The 21,142-nt window shown below is 42.9% G+C and overlaps 1 protein-coding gene across 1 annotated transcript in view; it reads left to right on the forward strand.

Annotated features, from left to right (window-relative positions):
• The first annotated feature begins 7,463 nt into the window (after window positions 1-7,463).
• LOC122129119 (membrane-associated phosphatidylinositol transfer protein 3-like) overlaps window positions 7,464-21,142 on the forward strand; it is a 44,420-nt gene continuing 30,741 nt past the window's right edge. Inside the window, exons 1-2 of the mRNA XM_042704163.1 lie at window positions 7,464-7,866; window positions 8,468-8,516. Coding sequence (XP_042560097.1) covers window positions 7,852-7,866; window positions 8,468-8,516 — 64 coding nt within the window. The 5' untranslated portion in view covers window positions 7,464-7,851. The remainder of the gene's footprint in view (window positions 7,867-8,467; window positions 8,517-21,142) is intronic.

Below are 21,142 nucleotides of genomic sequence, written 5' to 3' on the forward strand. Positions count from 1 at the left end.
ACACAGGTACAAGCCATTAATACTGTTCTGGACAAAAATGCCATCATCACTTAAGAAAGCGAGAGAGAAAACACGGTCCATCTCAGCAGACAGGTATTTGCAACTTCTGTCTGAGGATGATTGGACAAGACAAAAAACAGAGAAACACGTCAGAAATGTTCCATTTTCAGAGATACAGCTATATGAAGAGAAGTCGTACTGAGGGAAGACTGGGAGAGGACCCTCTTCATGGAAAAGAGAGAGGTGAGAGATTTTCAAATACTTTCTGAGAATGTCTCATTTTTTTTAAACGCAATGTTTGAATGAGGAAATGAGCATTTTCAAAAAAGGAATTACACATCAGCATTATATTTATGACATTTCGTCACCTCTCTAGGAGAAAAGAGTAAAAACGAGAAATGAGATTTATTTCACCATATGTTGGTGCACCCACCACAGTCCTGCTCTCCCATAGTCAACCTCTCCCTGCCACAGTCAAGGTCACTTCAGCCATTGGTCTGAGTTTTAACAGCTCATGTTCAACTACTGCACATCGATTCTAAACCACAATACTGCCCATATAATGTATTTGCAAGCTAGTGATACATTTGATTAAGTAAAAAAAAAAAGGACAAACTGTTTGGCAGGGATCTTAAATATGATTACAGAGAATTGAATTATTCCAGGTGCTATTTGTAAAGGAATCATTTAGAATGGCTGTCTATCAATCAAACAGACAGGACTGCAGCAGGATGACTTGGCAGCGTCTTTGGTGGAGTCTGGCTGGCAGCATGGCTCAGATTGGCTTTGGGGGGGAGATTCATGAAGGCACTTTTTTAGAGGGGAGGGTTAGTTCTGATGACCTTGAGGGAAGGATGATGCCAAACTGGCTGTGCCCAGGATTATAAGATTACGGCCCTAGCCCCCCTCACGTAGGGGCACAAGAGGATTACGATCCCTCTGGCTCCTCGTGCTGCTGTGACAAAACTGGGTTTCATCCTCACAGCCAGTAAGACCCAGAGACAACCCAGAGATCATGTTAAAAAGAGTCGCCCCTCAGCTTGTGATGTGGTGGGTCTTGTTATAATATTTGATACTTGGATGTCATGGTGGAATATCACCATGTTTATAGTAATTTTTTTATATGATATTTCTCACTTATATTTATCTTAATGTTGTTTCACTATGTCTTCTGCTATCGCCAAATGTAAAACATCCGCAGGAGTTTGACTTTGAATAAAGCGATTCTGATGTGGTATTTGGTTGTAGTGCAAACACAGTGTTGACATTCTCTGGTTTATCAATTGGTCTTGGTCTTGGTTTGAGTTTGTCCGCTTGGCACAACTTGACACTGCTGACAGGCTCTACTGACCTTTGATGAAATATTACAGAATGCCTGTGAGGACTAATGAGCTTCCTAAGATGTGGCTGCTGTCAGGAACATCAAAGGCAGTTTTCAAGTTACTGTCAGGGAATTTTTCACCCTTTACCAGGACTGTATTAAACCTCAGAATTAAGACACACACAACCAAGAATATAATCAATAACAGACATTTACTCTGGCCCAGAGGAGTGCAGTGGTTTCAGACGACTCTTCAACCATACACTGCCCCTATGGTAAAATGCCTGACCATTTATTCAAGAAAATATCACAGAACACAGACATGACACTCCCATGGTTGTACCATCTCGTCCTTGGTTCCCAGAGATAAGAATGTTTACCTAAGATCCCCAAAACCCAGACTTTAACACAACATTCAAAATGAGTTCACATAAACACATGGTCTCCTAATTCAGTTCTACCCTAAACATCAAATGACAGGTCTGAGTTTAACATCTCTGAGTTACAAAACCCCCACATTCTCACAAACTCATCCTTCCTCTCAATGAGAACAAAGAAACATCTGAGACTTCCATTTAACAAACTAATATCAAACTACAACACATATCATGATAATAATTATATAGCATATTTCTTTCACAGTTACTGTGATGGATAGGGTGGGCAGACAGACAAATGGACAGACGTATTAATAGACTTAGAGAGAAAAACTAAACTTAAATTGTACATCATTTTTTTTGCTTGCCTAGGTTTTCTATGCTCTTTAATCCATGTTCCGCTTCTCAAAGTCCTTAGAATTAAAACTGCTTCTCTGTGAAAGTTCATTACCATATATTTGATGTTTCACTGTGACAGAATCCCAGTCAGACGCTGTGTTCACTTCCTAAGACTTAGAATGCTTGTCTCACAAAGCTTCAGCTTTCTTTCTCTGACTTGTAGTGGAATGTAAAAAAGAACTGTGGGAATATGGTGTCACTTATGAACTATAGATGGAGAGATCACACAGGCTAATTTCACTGTGGTCAATTGAATGCGATTCAATGAAGAAAAGAAGACAGGAAGCGAGAGAAATAAAGAGAATGAGAGAGGGGGCAAGAGAGAGAGAGAGAGAAAGAGAGGGAGTGAGTTCCCTGCATTACACAGACAGCATTGGTATGCACAAACTCCCTCAGGTGCATCTTCTTACCCTGATGGGCATTTAATCAAAGCTGCCTGCAGTGACATCGGGGGTGTGGTGCTGGGTCATTCATGACACCACCGCTGCCACTCCATCCACGCCACAACTGAATTGAATCGTCAGCCTGCTGGAACATGGTTAGTGAGGGCTAGGTGTGTTTGTGGGTGAGGGGGTCAGGGGGTCCCCAACTTAACTCTGCACCAGAATGAACCACAGGCTACAATTCAGCTGATAAAAACCCTGCTTACTCCCACTGAGTCCTCATGCCAGCAACATAACCTAACCAATATAACAATAACAACTGCCCAACCATAGATCCTGTCCAGCAGGATCCAACAGCACAACTGCCCAACCCTAGATCAGCAGGATCCAACAGCACAACTGCCCAACCATAGATCAGCAGGATACAACAGCACAACTGCCCAACCATAGATCCTGTTCAGCAGGATCCAACAGCACAACTGCCCAACCATAGATCCTGTCCAGCAGGATCCAACAGCACAACTGCCCAACCATAGATCCTGTCCAGCAGGATCCAAAAGCACAACTGGCTGGTGACCGCTGCAACACCCAGGATCCGTAAAGGCCCTCTTTCACAGTACAACATGCGCTGTCTGTGGCCCACAACTTCTAAACACAACAACATAACTGCCCAACCATAGAAGCAGGGGGGTATTCGTCGTAGCTCGCTAAGCGGTTTAGCGAGCTAATATTCAGGCTAAGATAAAAAACGCCCCTCTTTTTGGTTCGTGGAAGCAACTTTCGATAAATCACCATAGTAACATATCAATTAGCACTAACCTGCTCCAGCGCAGGCCAACTTAAGTGTAGCTGGATAAGCTTGCCACATTCCCAGAAAAAGGAGGGATCCCATTGACCAAGGACTGATATTAGATAGTTAGATTAGCGTAGGGAGAGAGTTCTTTGCGATCGCCAAGATCCATTATTCCATCATGATGAGTTCTTGTATGAGCGCTACCGATTCAGCCGACAAGGAATGATTCATTTACAAGACCTTCTCTAGTCATTTATTGCAAACACCACAGTCGAACATTGACTGTCTTGCGCTTTTTTGCGAATGGTACATTTTTGTAGTGTCGGTGATGCGGATAACAAAGCACTCATAATTATATGAGTGTTATTAGTACACCATAGCATATCATTATTGTAGAAAATGATTAAGGTGGACTCATGATAAGAATAGAGAGAAATACAGACATTTCAGTTCACACTTGCCGTCAGGTATTCATACATAGATATCACCCTATAAACATCCCAACACACCTTGCTCTCACAGCGGTGGCGGTGTTGAATTTTGCCGTGATTATGGTCTTGTATTCTTCATAAGCGTTCATGTTCATCTCTTGCTCGCCAGCGGAGAAAAAAAGAGCCCTTTTCTTTGAGTTTAGAACCATTATACCGTTAGAAATTCATTGTTTTGGTGATCGACCTTTCCTGCCTTTTGAAGTAGGACGTGCACGCGCAATTGCCCTGATAAGTTTAGCCTGGTTGAAATTAACCACATGATTTGGAGGCGGATGAGCCGTTGACGAACCGATGTTTGCTGTTCTCAATCAGCTCGCTAATCTTAACGGGCTAAAAGCACAATTGATTAACTTAGCTTCAGCCCTTACAGCAAACGAGGCCCAGAGCAGCAGGATACAACAACAAAGCTGCCTTTGTGAGCATTTCACTGGGGTTTCAAACAGAAACCTTTCTTTAGAGTTCCGCTGAATTAGGCCCATGAGGCTCAACAATGGTGTCTGGCTAGTTTTACAGGCTGTGACCCTGGGTCAGGCTAATTTTACATCCAGACAAAGTATGTTTTAATGAGCCAACAACCAAACACAAGTTGCAGCTTCTGTCTTCACCGACCCACTGATTGAGGTTCTGAGTGGGGAGGTCTGGGAAGTCTTCCAACGATTAATTAAGATTAATTTTATGTAGTTAACGTTCATAGCCCAAAGATCTCTCCAGTTGATCTTCTTCGTCTCAACATCATGCCAGTTAATCCATCCAACCAAAGCAAAAGTAAAAGGTGTGCTATAGCAATTTACGGTCTCAGATTCGAACAAAGGCAGCTGCAACAAAGCCAGTTTCTATTTACCTATGTACTGTCCTAGTCCAGAGGCAGCAGACCACCCCTACTTAACAGCATGAATGAGCCAGCAATAATAGATTATTAATCTGCTCCTAACCTTTGACCCCACTGCACTGACCCAGCAGAAGATGACCCTGTGGTCTTTCATTAACACAGAACACCACAGAACGCTAAATCCTCACATAACAATGACCTCTCTATCAGCAGGAGACATCTACTGTTTGAATGCTTAGTGTCTAGAATGAAAAGAGACCTGGGAGAGGTAGGCTACAGGAAGGCTGTGTGCTGACACAGGCTGGTTGACCCATCAGAATCCTTTTAAAAAGAGATGGAGCTCTTTCTCAAGGACACTGAAGAGTGCCCCGTCGACATCACTAAGGCACAAAAGAAAAGGCACACAAGACATTTGCTGTTTCTTGATGAGGAGTGAGTTCTTAATGATGCTGCACAGCTGCAAGTGGAAGTCACCCTGTGACCACCCCCTTTCTACTCTGCACTCTCCACTTCCTGTAGTTGGAGGGTCATGCTGATTGCATAATGACATCCCATGATTGCTGCACCAGCAGTTCTCAACACAACATTCACCACCATGGAGAACCGTTGCCGTGACCTTCCAACCCCACCCTGCTGTCACCTCATGGCAGTCTGGCCTGCAGAACTGCCGGGGTGACCCACTTTCGGGAGAAAGCCTCACACAGGAGTCTCTCGTACACATTAGCTCCAGCGGTGCGTTTCCCAAAGGTGTAGTTGAACACTTTACCATTGTTAGATCGCAAGACTATCATTTTGAACACACTCTCTCTTAATTCCCATGGTGGTTGCCCACCAAGGCTTTTGGGAAACGCTGTCCAGATTTGCATATAGGCCTAGATCGGTTTCCGAGTAGGCTGCTGTCTACATGTACTGTCTGTGATTTAATTTGCTCTTGCCTGGTTGCCATGGAGTTGTCTCTCCGTTTTATGCTTCCTTCCCTGGGCAGATCATAATTGAGATGCTCTGGTTGCCTTTCAGCAGACTTGACCACTTTAAGATGTTTTTAGGCAGAAGTCAACTGGTTTTAAAAAAAATCGAGGGGGATGGTCAAGGTAGTCTCTTAACGATTAGGCTAACATGCCTTATTATCATCCATTCAAAAGGAAGGGTAGATTTTAGAGCTGTGAAAAATAACGCGTTATGATTAAATTACAGGATTAATGCATTCTTTTTTTTAAAGCATTTAACTCATGCGCAGAATGAGCTTCCAATATACCCACAATTCCACCCTAGTAACTAGTCGCCTTTTCTAATGCAGTCAGACGGCAGCTGCTATCCAAACAAACAAACAACATGGATAATTCTGATGAACCTGAGGACTTTCTGGATGGGAAGTTCATGTTCCAAAAAAACAAAGATGGAACATTCAATAAAACCAAAGTGATATGTACACTCTGCGGTAAGACGTTATCGTTTCACCGTAGCAAATGCGTTGGTCGGCGAGGGGAGTTCAAGTGGAATGCGCCAAACCACCCTCACTTAACAACGTAGGCCTCTGACTAAATCTGCCTGTGACAAGTTGACTAGCACTGTTGCCAAATGGATTGCAAAAAGCTGTAGACCGATTAATATAGTTGAGGACGAGGGGTTCACCGAAGTTTTGCGAGTGGCAACGGGGGACTCGAGCATCAAAGCACCGCAAAGCCGCACAATAATGACAAAAATCCACTAGCTGTATGAAGCTGAAAAAAAAGGAAAATGACTTGGCTGCTACGAAACATGTGGCGCTGACAGGGGATCACTGGACCTCTGTGTGTAAGGATAACTACCTGGGTGTAACTGCACATCTAATCACCAACGAATGGAAGTTAAAGTCGTTTACACTAACGTGCATGAAAACAAAAGAGAGCCACTTTGCAGAGGCATACTGTGCAGAACAGTTCCAAACTGTTGCAAGCAATTGGGCAATTGTTGACAAAACGGGCCTTAGAGGCATTAGATTGTGTCATGGTGTGATTAATGGTTGTTTGACAAAAAAGAGAAACATTTTCAACCATCCTATAAAAACAATGACTAAGAAGCCCAAATAATTTCTGTTTGATTTAAAAAGAAAAGAAAAATGTTTTATTCAACCATATAATGGCTTAGAAGCACGAATTCTGTTTAGGATGAAGATTATATTAATGTTCCATATGGAATAGCAAAGAGAACTGCTAAAGAACTGCTGAGTTGCAGCACCATTGTTTTTTTTATGAATAAAAAAGAAAACATGTTAAATGTATATATCTGTCTTTTGTCATAAATCTTTTTGTTCTCACAAAAATATACTGAGAAAATTGGTAATATGTGATTAATCATGATTAATCCACAGAAACCTGTGATTAATTTGATTACAATTTTTAATCATTTCACAGCCATAGTAGATTTACAAGGGAATGTTTTTTGTTCACGTTTTTTTTTCCCAGGAAGGTTGGCATCCCCTCTTTTCAGGCCTTAAGGGTGAGATGTAAACCCCACAATGTCTTTTAGAGAACACTTATTGATGTAACATGTCCAGCTGGCTGTCAAGATCAACTTCACAGTGCCTTAGTGGTTGTGTAGGCATGTATGTTTTTTTTTTTTCCAAAGTTGTGAGGGATGGTTATCCTTAATACTGCACTGTGGTCCCAAAGCATAAATAATTAAGCATAAACATAAATATCCCAAAACGATATGGATCTTGAAACAATAACCACATCACCTTGTACAATTGGTTAGCCTGTCCCCTATGGCTAAGGATCTAATCCATATGTTCAGTGCTCTTTGTCCATTGTTTATGTTCGTTGTTCCACACGTTTGTAATTATGTAATATATAACTGGATAATTGGTTTTGCACGGATACACTTGCTGATGTTACCGGAAGTGAAGCAATGTCATACATTATAGGGATCTTAGATAAGTAACGATAAGCTCCTGCGATTTGGCCCATAAGTTAAAAATCAATCAACTGGGCAGTGTTGAGTCTCCCGAAATGTTCGTTTCCTTGCACCGACTCAGCAGACACCAGCCATAATGTTTCAGGGTCCTCAGAGTCTCACAGGCAATTTGCTTAATTCGTTTTGATAAACCGGCCATGAGTGTGCGTGAGATGAGTTTTTAGGAGTTTAACAATTAAATATGGAAAAGGCGGAGAAGTGACACCTGGCGACCAAGGTTTCGTAAAACGGACTAAAAGCTCTCTCCTGCCAATAGGTCGTTCAGGTCAAGTTGTAATTAGGTTCCTCTCTTGCACCGACTGAATGGAGCTTAAGCTGGTATGTAAGGTTATTGATCTTGTGAAATAATGCATCCGTAAATGCCTACGCCATTAAGTGAAAATAAATCTGTAACTAAACTCTTTACCCCCTTTTTGTGTATGTTTAAATTATGACATTGCTTTTTGCTAGGCTGTCAGTTAAAAATACATCGTCATTAATCATTTATCTAGTTGACTCTCTTCATTTATATAAATATACCCTAACTTAAATGTTCCTCAAGTGCTTTTAAACACGATCTTGTCCATACAGCGTGAGTCCATGCTCAGAGAAAATGCCTCCAGAAAAGGGCAAGTGAATACCATTTGAAGAGAGTAAACCTATTGGATAACTCTAACGTGCATCACTGGAAGGTAGACAGCCGCTCTCGTATACAGCCGCGGTGCGCGGCAAATTGATGGGATAAATTCTCTGTTGTTTTCACCTAACAAATATTGGACGGTGTGTAGTTGGACCGGTTTCAAGAGTTTATCACCCTAACCTTCAAAAAGAACACCTTCGACAGACATTGCGAAGGACCTGAGGTTAATTTTCGCTTTCTGACTGTCTGGACTTCGTGAGGTGTGCTTCTAGCTGACACCAGGTCACACTTGTTCCTCAGGTTTGGACATTAATGGATAACCGGATGGCGAAAGAAGCAAGGGCACAAGGTAATGCATATTATCCTATAGAGACGGCACTACTGACACTCTCCTGAAAGATGTATGTGAGCATATCTTGATGTTACAGTGTTGTTGATGTGTTATAGTTGACTGCCAATGGCAGTGCCCACTCACGAATGAGATGTCGAGACATCTGTTGGAATGCAGTTTGAGGACACATGGATGCACGGGGTCCACAGGCTGCAAAGTGGTTCCGTGACTGTAGCAACATCATGCTTTGTAGGCTTACATTGTATCGTTTATGTTCTGACTCATGTTGCTCGCCCATGCACACATGTGAGAGCTCGGTAAATGTCTTACATGGTGGTGCCACACACCGCGTTGATATGTCTTCCTTGGTACCAGTTGGTAGTTTACCTGCTTTGTCACTATCGACACAATATTTCCGAATTTATGAGGATTCGAAAATGAAGTCGATAGATAAAGGACAAACCGTTCAGACAGGACATACATGTAGCGACATGCCTCACCCCACAGACTTTACGGATGTCTCACGGAAGTTATTCACGCAACATTTGTTGTCTCAGTTTCACTTTGGTTTTTAAACCTGTCCTGAATCAACTTGTGCAGGTTTACACTTGAAACGTGATTTGTACCCTGCCATGTATTTACATTTCTGCAGACCGTGACCGTGATTTTACAAGGCGAGCGTGGAAAAAGAATTAGTAGATAGATACAGCAAGCCAATTTACATACGTATATGTCACACTTCTGGTGATCATAAGATGAGTGTGGTCTTTAACCACTAAACTAACATTTGGAGGAAGAGAGAGTTCGGTAAACTTGTTTTAAACGTCATTATGACATCAGTATGTTTGCACATTTATGTCAGGAAGTAGAGGCAGCTGTATTACATTCCACCTGGAAGATTATTAGATAGTGGATTTTTTTTTTTTTTTTTGGATTTCATAAAATGCAGGGCTATGACAACTTGAAATTCTATTGTAAGAGGATCCTTCAGAATGAAACTATGTATTTGAACTTCACTATTTTGATGAACGTCAGACTTAGGAATGACATAAAGGCAGTAGTTCCTTGATTTGCTCCTTGTGTAATCACACTCACTGAAAACATACAATGACACGTATGCTGTCTATTCCAGACACACTTTGATCCAACATCCTCCCTCAATCCCTCGAGACACAAAAGCACTAAAAAGATCAAAGAGCATTGTGATTGATCTATACCACATCCACACAGAGATAGTCTGTGATCCCCCCTCCATCCATCTAGAGCAAAGACCGATATGGTCTGACAAAACTAAAAGGCAGTGCATTTAATGAGATCAGAAAAACCAACGTGATGGTTCCTCTGAAATGCCATGTCAGACAGACAGTGACATTTCATATCATCTCATGTCCTTCCATGATCCTTAATTAACCTATGTGTTTGTTGGAGAGAACCTCACCGCAACCTCTCCTGGTTTCATAGCCATTCATCATTTAATTATGTCCACAAAAGTGCCGTGTTTCCCCACTTTGACTGTGTGTCTCTGATGGAGGGTTACGGTGCCCTTGTTCACCACTGTCTCTTGTGTATCCCTATGTGTTTGTTCTCAAATTCAAATTCAAATTCAAAAAAGGCTTTATTGGCATGACTGCATACAATACAACGTTGCCAAAGCATGTTTACATAAAATGTACAAGCACAATAAACATAAATAAATAAAAACAAACAATAAGTTATAGGTGGTAACAATGTGGTATAGAAACATATAACAGGTTCATTGTTAATCATTAAACATTAAATATTAGTTATCTGGGACAGGGGGTTCTCTCTTTGGGAACTGTAGCTCTGATGAGTGACCTAAACAGTATCTGATGTTGTTGGTCTTTTTTTTTTGGGGGGGGGGGGGGGGTTGAAATGAATGAGTCTATGGTGACAACTAGATACAGGTAAACCTCACAGCACAGTGTTAGAAAGGCTTTGTCTCTAAGCATCCGAGGAAAGTGCTGTTGGGGGGTGCTTGGTCTTGTTTCCCACTGAATGAAATGTCGCTCGCTGCCAATCTCTATCTCTTGATCCCAATAGCTGTGACGCGCACAGAAAAAGCGTCTGAATGTTTTGACTGCCAGTCAGGGAGGCACACCCTGTGTGTGAGCGCCGCTCCAGTGAGTGTGTGTGTGTGAGCGTGTGTGGGTGTGTGTGTGTGTGTGTGTGTGTGTGTGAGATAAAGGGTTTTCTGGTATGTGTGTGTGTGTGTGTGTACATGTTTCAGAATTTGAGTACTGTGTGTATAGGCGTGAAATTGAGGGTTTTCAGATGTGTGTGTGTATGTGTATGTACATGTTTGAGTATTTGTGTGTGTGCGTATGTGCGTGAGATTAAGGGTTTTCAGGTATGTGTATGTGTGTGTGCACATGTTTCAGTATTCGAGTACTGTGTGAATGTGTGTGTGTGTGTGTGTATGTGTGTGATATTTAGGATTTTCAGGTGTGTGTGTGTGTGTGTGTGTGTGTGTGGGTTGCACTTAAAACAGTTCTATCCTCACTGACTAAACTTTGACTTGTAGCCTTACTCTCTCAGGTGACATATCAGTCTGTGCATGACCTCTCTATCAAAAGTTGATTTCTGGAGAGGATGACATCAGAGAGAAACAGAGGCAGAGAAAGTGAACAATAATGATGTAGACAGATATCGTAAACATGACATGGAGTAGACATACCTGTAGTTACTAAACTGACTATGTTGACAGTTTACTGCAGGCTCAGTTTCCTGCCAGTCATCATTCATAGCTATCTCATGTTCTGACTCATATTTCACATGTCACACACATTTAAAGGCTTCACATTTTAATTCATCTTATTGTACCAGGGTTTGGTGCATTTTATTCTTTTTTTATTTGCAGTGATGATTACCTGCTCACACACGGTTCCTCTCCTTGTAATTTTGACATGTGACTGGGGAGAAGTGTGAAACTATGTATGTGTGTGTGTGTGTGTGTTTTCTCCTGGTTTATAATTAATATACAGTAATATGTAATAGATTGAGGTCTTGGGATTTTCTGGAAAATGTAGAGAGAGAGAGAGAGAGAGAGAGAGAAAGAGAGAGCAAGAGAAAGAGAGAGCAAGGACAGAAAGATAGAGACAGATTAAGAGTGACAGAGATAGACGGAGGTACATGTCGTGATGGAGAGAGCAGCATCAGGTAAGCTCCTTGTGGTCTGTTATTAAAGGCCAGCCCATGTCTCCTCTGGAGAGGGATCTGGTGCCTGAAGCTGTAGAGGTGTCTGTGGTGTTGAACCCTGGCCTTCAGGGCACCTCCTATATACATTTACATTTAGTCATTTAGCAGACGCTTTCATCCAAAGCGACTTACATATGTGTGACTTACAATGTATACACATTTTACATTTACACTGATGGCACACTGCACATCAGGAGCAATTAGGGGTTCAGTGTCTTGCTCAAGGACGCTTCGACAGGGAATCGAACTAGCAACCTTCTGATTACTAAACGACTTCTCTACCTCCTGTACCACTGTCGCTCCTGTACAATGTGGACACGCTGGTCTGCACATATATACACACATATACATATATATATATACATATATATAGAACTGATGCACTGTATGTACAAATGTATGGACTGGTACTTTGATCAGAAGTGGACATTTTTTTGGAATCTGTTGCAAAATGAGATTCCAGGACTATTCAGTGTTTTAGTTTATATACAGTATGTTAAGGAGCTAGTTTGTATAGTGAGGTACTGTGCACACACATATAGTGCAGTAGTTTAGTGTTGGTGAAGGGGATCTGCTGTAAGACTCTGCTGCTGGCAGGATGACTGATGTGCTGTGGCCGCATAAACACACAAGGAACACTAGACACAGACCGACATCCTCAGAGCACATCTGCACAAGGGCTGAGGGGTGGGGGGACTGAAGAGAGAAATGAGCTAGTAGCTAAATCCGGTGCAAATCATCTTTCCTCTTTTTTTTAGATGAATGTACTTTGTATATGGTCCCTGATAGAAATACATGAAATAATAATAATTATAAAAGGGTTTGACCAGGAGTGGGTAAATGGATTTCATTGACTGTGCTGGCAAGCATGAAATGTACCTCTTTCTTCTGTCTCTGATAGGGAACACGTGAAGAGATACTCAGTCCCTTTGGTCATCACCTCCACGTGTTTCATCCTAATGGTCACTGTCAGGTCAAAATGGTCACTGTCAGGTTAACACTAAATTCAGCTGTTACCAACAGCTGGTCAGCTTGAATGTCCATGTCTCGGTTTGTTATGCAATTGACCATTTCCAATGAAAGAAACCAATGTACAAATCACGAGCAGTTACTGACTTTCAGTCAGGCCAACTCTTGGGATGTTTTACTGAGATGAATCTATGATGAAGACAGGGATGTAGCTGTAAGACTCTTGCTGTTGGGCGAGATGACTGATGTGCTGTGGCCGCTTAAACACACAAGGAACACTAGACACAGACCGACACCCTCAGAGCACATCTACACAGGTGGGGGTAGACTAGCATGAAACACAAGCATGCTGTTGATGTTCCATTAGCTACTGTCATTGAACAACATGCGTTTATCAAGAGATATTGGGGCTCTGAAATTGATTGGTTCACCATAATGCACAAGGATGAACCAATCAGCTAATGATGCATAGCATTGCCTTACTTCTTTTTTTTTTTACCCTGATGAAGGTGATTGCAGTAGCTTACCTCAAATGCACTTGATAATGTGATTGATGACTAAAGTGATAAAACAATCAAGATTTGTAGGTTTCACAAAAAATAGCTTCACTGTGTCAGAAAGTGTCTAAGCAAAGTTGAGGTCATCTTGGTGAGCTGTGAGCTGTGAGCTGTGAGTGTTCTCAGCACAACATGAAGTCAGCCCAGGGTGTGCGGTTCGAGACCATCCAGGAAGAGGCCACAGAGAATACATGTTCGAGAACACGGGCACATATTGGAAAACCTGCAAGACTGGCACAGTTTGAGACAATATGCTGTAATTGTTGTTTGCGTGTGTGAGAGAGAGAGAGAGAGAGAGAGAGTGTGTGTCTGTGTGTCTGTGTGTGTTTGCGTGTGTGAGAGTGTGTGTCTGTGTGTCTGTGTGTGTTTGTGTGTGTGAGGGAGAGACAGGAAGAGAGCGCCTGTGACCGTATCTGTCTGTGAATCAGACACACATTCCCATTTCCCCCATCAGCAGACCATATGTCATCAACACACAACACACTGCAACACAGAAGACAGAGACAGAGATGTTTTCACAAACTGAAAATGGTAGGACTGCATGTGCTGGATTTGTGTGGCGCATATTAACATATTCCAATGTATCCCGCAGACGGGAAAGACCTCCCATTTGCCCTTGAGAGATTTATCAATTTGAAAGGAGGGATACAGCCGGGCAATCTGGGGCACACCTGCTGCTGTAGAGAGAATGATGGTGGTAGGTAAGCGTATATGGCCGAGGTGGCCTACGTGAGTCAAACCACAAGGGCAAAATATATGAGTTCCCCTCAACTCTTCTAGGAACAAGTTTTATTTTTTCCCTTAAGCCATATTTTGTGTCAGTGGAGATATAGCTACCTTGCAATACCATCTGCCTTATGAGAAGCACCTATCCATCCAAGAGGATAGGACATGTGTACTAAGTTGCCTGCATGACAGACAGGTGTCTGCCAGTAGATGAAATGTGCTTCAGCAGTGAAGTGGGACTGAAATGGAAAACCCTGTTCAAGCTTCTTTACTTAACTCTTTTTCCTGTAAGGTGTTTTTCATTCAGCCTGTATTTTAAGTGAATTCTCTGGGCCTTAATGCTACTCATGGTGTCTTTATTGTTTCCATTATAGCTGTTCTCAGCACGGTGTAAGCTCAAGGGGATAATTAGTGTCCATTTGGCACATGACATTCAGATCCGTAAGAGGTTCGGTAATGAGACCCAGAGTATTTAGTGCTTTTTTTTAGGTGTCTGAAGAGTTTTGCCCAAGACACCCTTTAACTAACCGTCACAAGGGTACATGTGAGTGTCTATGTGGTCTCGTGCATCATTTTTGTTTTGGAGCACCTGGACGAGAGATACACTAGAGAATTAAAATAGTGAGATACAAAAAGATGGCCCAAAGGACCTTAGATGGCGTGTGTCTTTCTATTAAGGCTTCAGCTTGAAAGGAGAGGTTGTCAAAGCTGAGAGCGAATAGGCTGAGCAAGACCTTGAAGCTGAAGGATGACTGTAAAAAATTATATTGAAAATGGGATGGAGAGGGGGTGGGGGGGGGGGGGGCTGTCGAGGAAGAGCTGAGATGAATATAAAGAGGGAAATAAAAAGTTACAGATCAGTATTTTCATGCATCTCATAAATGAATTGTGTTTCCTTTGGCTGTATATGGGTATGATTCACTTGGTCCACCTCTGGTCACACTAAGTCAGGAGAAGCAGCAGGCTGCCCCAATCAGTGCTATTCTGGTAATTAAGCTAACGACACAGAGAGGCAGAGAATGCACTCAGGCGCAATAGTGTCATTCTGACGCACAATCCTGGAAACGTTCCATTCTCCTTATCTTTAAGTACACTGAGTCACACATAGACGCACAGGAGCAGAGAGAGAGTACTCAGGAGCCTTAATTCTAACTTCAAGAAACATAAGGGTTAAAACTACTAATGAATACAAGAATCCTGAGACATTAAGTCTTCTTTGCAACTCCTTCATATTGCCTGATAGTGTACCCAGTGTGTGTGTGTGTGTGTGCGTGCACGCTCACATGTGAGTGTGTGTGTGTGTGTGTGTGTGTGGGTGTGCGTGTGTGTGTGTGTGTGTAAGTGAGACATTGAGGGTGTAAGTGTGCGTGTGTGTGTGTGTGTGTGTGTGTGGGTGTGCGTGTGTGTGTGTGTGTGTAAGTGAGACATTGAGGGTGTAAGTGTGCGTGTGTGTGTGTAAGTGAGACATTGAGGGTGTGAGTGTGTGTGTGTGTGTGTGTGTGTGTGTGTGTGTGAGTGTTCTTTTTCTATCCTTGCCTCTCACTGTGCTTTACAGCTCTATTAGGTTTCGACAGTAGACATGGCTTCTTCATCACTCCACCTTCTTCTTCATCACTCCACCTTCTCTGGGATGTCTCTGGGATGTAGACAGCTCCAAGCTGCCAACATCCAGCCAACGGCACAATCCTATGATTTTACTAATTTAATTAGACCTGGAGTATCAACTCACAAACCCTGCTCATGTCCAAACACAGCATTGGGAACATGCTAACTCTGCTCATATCCAAACACAGCATTGGGAACATGCTAATTCTGCTCATATCCAAACACAGCATTGGGAACATACTAACTCTGCATAGGTTATTACTGTGTAGGTAGGCTATGTGGAGTTGGGTGCAGAGTGTGTGGCTTCAGTGTTTCCTAGGTGGACAGAGCTGGCAGGGAGTGTTCCATTTCACCAATCCCTACATTCCATTGCCTCAGTGTGTTCCATCCCAGTGGCAGGGATGTGGTGTGTTGTGGAGATGTAATGGGATGGCCATGCAGCCTGTTGAACAGTGGAGACTGGACAGACTCTAGGTATCCATTACATAATTAAACACATTAGCATTTTTACAAATGAACTTTAACACAGTGAAATACATATAATCGTGTTGAAACGACAACAAACAGGGTTCAGTATGACCTTCTGTCCTGTAATTTCTTTGTTTTAGCATAGACGATAAGGAAACTAAAGAAGACTAAAAACATGATATATGATTAAAAGATAGGAGTATATGTCTCTATGTTTTAACTCTACTTATATGACACCTCAGAATGCTGCAGAAAGTTCCGTGGAATTGACTGAGCCATCTCAAAGCTCAGAGGTCTGACATTTCTTGATAATGACTTCTAAAAAAAAAAAGGTGTGACCGCTGACTGCCATTGTCAACGGGTTTTGTGCTTCTGATTCACATCTTTCATTTCATTCTGCAAGTAATTCACTTATGGTAATGCAAATTCACACTCTCACCCCTCTTTCCTTCTTCCCTTTGCCCTCCTGTCTTCAGCAGTAGGCTAGACCCACAGACTCTGTTATGGGGGCGTGTGGAATCCTTCCCACTCAGTGAAAAGGGCATGTCACTGCTTCTCTGGGCTGCTGTGGCTCAGTACATCCTGTTATCAGGACAGAGATGGTCTCCTGGCAGCAGTGCTGAGGGAGACCAGTGAGTTGTGAATATGGTTAACCAGGCGAAAGCTGACTGGTGCACACGGTGCCGATTGACTCTCACTTGACTTAATCTGCTTTAATTCAGTTCCACAGCTGTGAATAGAAGTGCATTTGTGATTGCCATTCTCTGAAAACCTTTGTAGTTGTACTCCTGGAGCGTACACTGAAAGCTACTGAATGTTTTTTCACCTTGTGGCACAGCTGTTTTTGGAGCTGTATGGGCTTGGTAATTTCATACAGTGTAAAACTGTGACTGACACTGCCAGAATCAGACATTCTATTTCTTTAACTTCTGTAAGATTCTGGACCATTCTGTGGCACTACAAGCACATGTTGTGGCAGTTCTAAAGGTCCGGGATTTACCAAACACTTTTATCCAAAACGTCTTACTTACGCATCCTGCAGTGGCCGGTAAACAAACTTGGATCCATCACTTAAGAAGACAGCGACACTGACCAACGTGCAGCTGGATCATCCGCTCACAAGACAGCGACACTGACCACCGTGCCACCAGCACTACCCATTCAGTTCTCTGAGAGGCTCACCTGTTGAGCTCGCTCACCCTCTGTCCTGTAGCCCCACCACTCACTGAAATGTTCATTAACATCTCCTCATAGATGCACACACACACAACTGTGCTGCTGACCGATTTGGATTGTGTGATTCTCCAAACCCAACGTTCATGAAATCACACAGTAACAACATGAATTATAGCTGTCATTGATGCAGCCCTGCTCTGTTGGTGTTCCACAGATTAGCCTCGAGAGTGTGGACGTACCCCGTACAATTCAGCCTGATTTGATCGGTGAATGAAAGCGATTCACGCAGGCGGCTGAATGGCACATAATCAGTGGGAAAGGCAGCTGCACAAACACGGCACAAATAAAGTACTCTAAGCATGCACGCTACGGGGGAAACTGTGTCGTTGTGGATAGGTACTGCTCATTTCAGCTGTGACAGGACCCTGGGGGCTACGCTTTCACATGCCTATTCTCATTTTAACAAGGCTGATCTCTGGCTCACTGCTGTAAAATGGCCACATAGCATACAGAGGACTTTTTTTTTTGAGACCTCACTCAGCCTTAGGCATTGCTGGCTCTGCTTGCTGGACATTTTTACTGGGATTTTACAAATAAAAAGAGACAGCAAATAGAACGTGAAATACATGTAATCAGTTCAAGTAGAAAAGGATTACATGATCCATTTCAAGGGTCAGTAAGCACACGCCGGCCTTAGTGATAGTCACACAGTGTGTGTGTGTGTGTGTGTGTGTGTGTGTGTGTGTGTGTGTGTGGTTTTGGTGGGTGATTTAATGGTGATAATTGCTGGCTTACTCTTAAAGGTACTAATTAGCAAACGAATCACGAAGTTGCTATCTAGCTCAGTTGACTTTGGTAGTTTGGTTTGAGGCGAGTGAAAGGTTTCTTTTTGCGCCGTGACTGAGTGCACCATCACTGTCCGGGTCGGCCCATTTATGTGCCGTGTGAGAAGAGCGAGGCACAGTCCCCCCCTCTTGGGATTGAACATCCAGCTTTGGGGTTGAGAGGTGAGTGTTCTAGCAAGGAGGCTGAACCCCTTGGGCGCCAGGGGTCAGGCGCGAGCACCTCCCCGGCATCAGGGAGAGCGAGCGGGTCAGTCAGCGCGCAGCTCTGTGTCTGCCGGGGCCTGTTATATAGGCACTGCATGAGCTGAGAATGCAAGAGCAGACAGTCTGGGCCACGGCTATTTGAAGACCTGCTTAGGATCGGTCTCTTTCTCTCTCACTCTCTCTCTCTCTCTCTCTCCGTGTCTGTCTGTCTGTCTGTCTCTTTGTCTGTCTTTCTGTGTTTGTTCATCTTTCTGTTTAATTTTTGTCCATTTATTTGTTCATTTCAGGATTTATTGATTAGTATATAAGGTTTTCCATCATAGACATGAAAATGCCAGGGGGCTGTTGTCAAGCCCCTTAGCAACGGTGCGGTTGGAAATTCATCCATGAGGTGGAGAAGAGGAAGAGGAAGAGGAAGGGGAGGGGGAGGGGGAGGGCAGCAGTTTAATCTGCATTTGATTGCCACCGTGGGTCCCAGATGCAGAGCGGGTGAGTGGCACGTCTGTCATCTCAGTCTGCCAGCGCAGATGCTGTCTGGCCGTCCCCACAGCCACACCTGCCTCGGAGTAATGAACAGGGGGGCGTTGGCCAGAGGCTGATCATCCAGCTGGAAAGAGGAATTAGGAGAGTTAACAGGCAGTCGGAGACAATTTACCAGCAAATCAATCATCATTTTTAAAGGGGAAAAATTAAACTGGTCAGAAATAAAATGGACTTGGTTTGTTAATCTTAAAACAGCATTATAGTTAAATCAGTCTAAACATTATTTTTCAATAATGTCAAACTGTCCTTTGAAAGCAGCACTTAACTTCATACAATGATGTATCTGTGCGGACCAATGTACTGTGTATGATTGAATAGGCCTTGGCATCACTGGACCAATGTACTGTGTATGATTGAATAGGCCTTGGCATCACTGGACCAATGTACTGTGTATGATTGAATAGGCCTCGGCATCACTGAAATGTCTCACCCTGCTCTTTGTGTGCATGTGATCTCTTTAGATAAGTTACCTTGAAGGAAATGAAAAGCGAAATGGACATATATTATAAAGGAAGTTATACTGGCACTTGTCAGCTTGATCTGTGCTGTGTAGCGCAGCATTGTGATGTTTATGGTTATTATACATGCAGTGATGGGCACAGATTCTCTGTCACAGTCTCTGTAATCAGAGCATAGAAATGATTCTGGCTGAAACGACTCTGGCTTTCCCCTTTTAACACATTGACATTTTGTATCTTACATTATGTCTTACCTTACCTTACCAATCTTATCTCTTCTGTTGTGGTCAGTGGTTAGTTTGCCTTTCAAATTCCTGTGTAAATAATTCATGATGGTCATTGTGGCTGAAATACTATCACCATGCCAGGAGTTCAGTTTAAACTTCTGTAGATCGATGTACAGAGGCTGTTGTATTTAATCTAACTAGCCAGCAGGAAATAAATAGAGGTCCACAACTGGGTACAAAACCGAAGAACTTTTACTCGCAGAATCTCTCGTCACTTTTTCACTCACACAGTACAGGCAAACCGTTGAAACCGTTAACTAGAAGTGCAACTCGCTGTGCACTATGGGAAATGTAGTAACACATCGTAACTTACCGCATTATCAAACAACAGTATTAATGAAACAATCAATCAAAATCACATCAACTAAGGCAATTATGCATGTTTAAATACATCCAATACAAATTCATTTTAGCTTAACTTAACTTCACTTAAATCAGTAGTCAAATAATTAACTCAAAGTCAAATGTAAACTATACACTTAAAGTTACAACAGAGGCGTACTGTATGTGTAGGAAGGGTCTAGGTGTCAATAGCAGCTGAAGCTCAAGCAATTCAGTTTGTTGTCAGGTGGCAGGTGCCCAACTGGAGGCTGAACTCTTTAAGGGGATCACCCTGAGGGGAGCAGGGGCACTTCTGCTGTCTGTGTCTCAGTTCCTTTGAGGGTCCAAGAGTGTTTTAACCCCTCTCCAAAGACACAGGCACACACAGACACACACAGACACACACACACACACACACACACACACACACACACACACACACACACAGACACACACAGACACACAGACACACACACACACACACACACAATCAGTAAAAATCCCATCCTCTCTCATCCCTTACTTCATCTACCGCAACACAACCTGATACTAAAAGGCCCCAGTGAGCCTTCGTACGTAAGAGCTCTTCGTACGTTGCAGCACAGTGGAAAATGCGACTTGGCCAGTCTGCAGAAAGCGCATGCCGTGTCTTTTCATTTAACATTGAACATTCACTCACCCTGCGGCTGATCACATAATCAATGCATGTCACCGCCCTCTAACTGTAATTTGGGGGCGCCCACAACTGAAAGGAGTCACGAAAGGAAGCGCAATCGAATGGAATCATGGAGCCGCGGGCCGACAGAAAAGGAAACAAAAGTTTGACAATCAGGAAATAGATGCACATGCTAATAAGGTTAGATATTACAGGGCCCAAGTACTACACCTCTGGGGGCAGCTCTAACTAATACAATCAGTGCTGTAGCAGCTACACAAAGGGAAGTGGAGAAGAGATGGCAAGACAAAAGGTGAACAAAAGTAAAGGTTTCTTTAAGCATGGCACAAATGAGCAAAACTGATTCATTGATTCATTGTTCCTGGAAGTTTTCCCCTATGCAAGCATCAAACACACAATCTAAATTACACCTGTTTTTAAAAGGTGGAAAATGTTCATAGCAAGCACTCTATTCCCCACAGTTTTTGTACATACAACGGAACATGCAATCAGCCACTCAGTGTACATCTCCTCCAATCTATTTTCCCTAAACTCCCACTTTTCCCACAACCCTCCCATAAATGCATAAGTAGTGAAAGCGCAGCGGGTCATTG

This window comes from Clupea harengus, unplaced genomic scaffold, assembly GCF_900700415.2.
Source record: "Clupea harengus unplaced genomic scaffold, Ch_v2.0.2, whole genome shotgun sequence".
In the NCBI taxonomy this organism is placed as follows: domain Eukaryota; kingdom Metazoa; phylum Chordata; class Actinopteri; order Clupeiformes; family Clupeidae; genus Clupea; species Clupea harengus.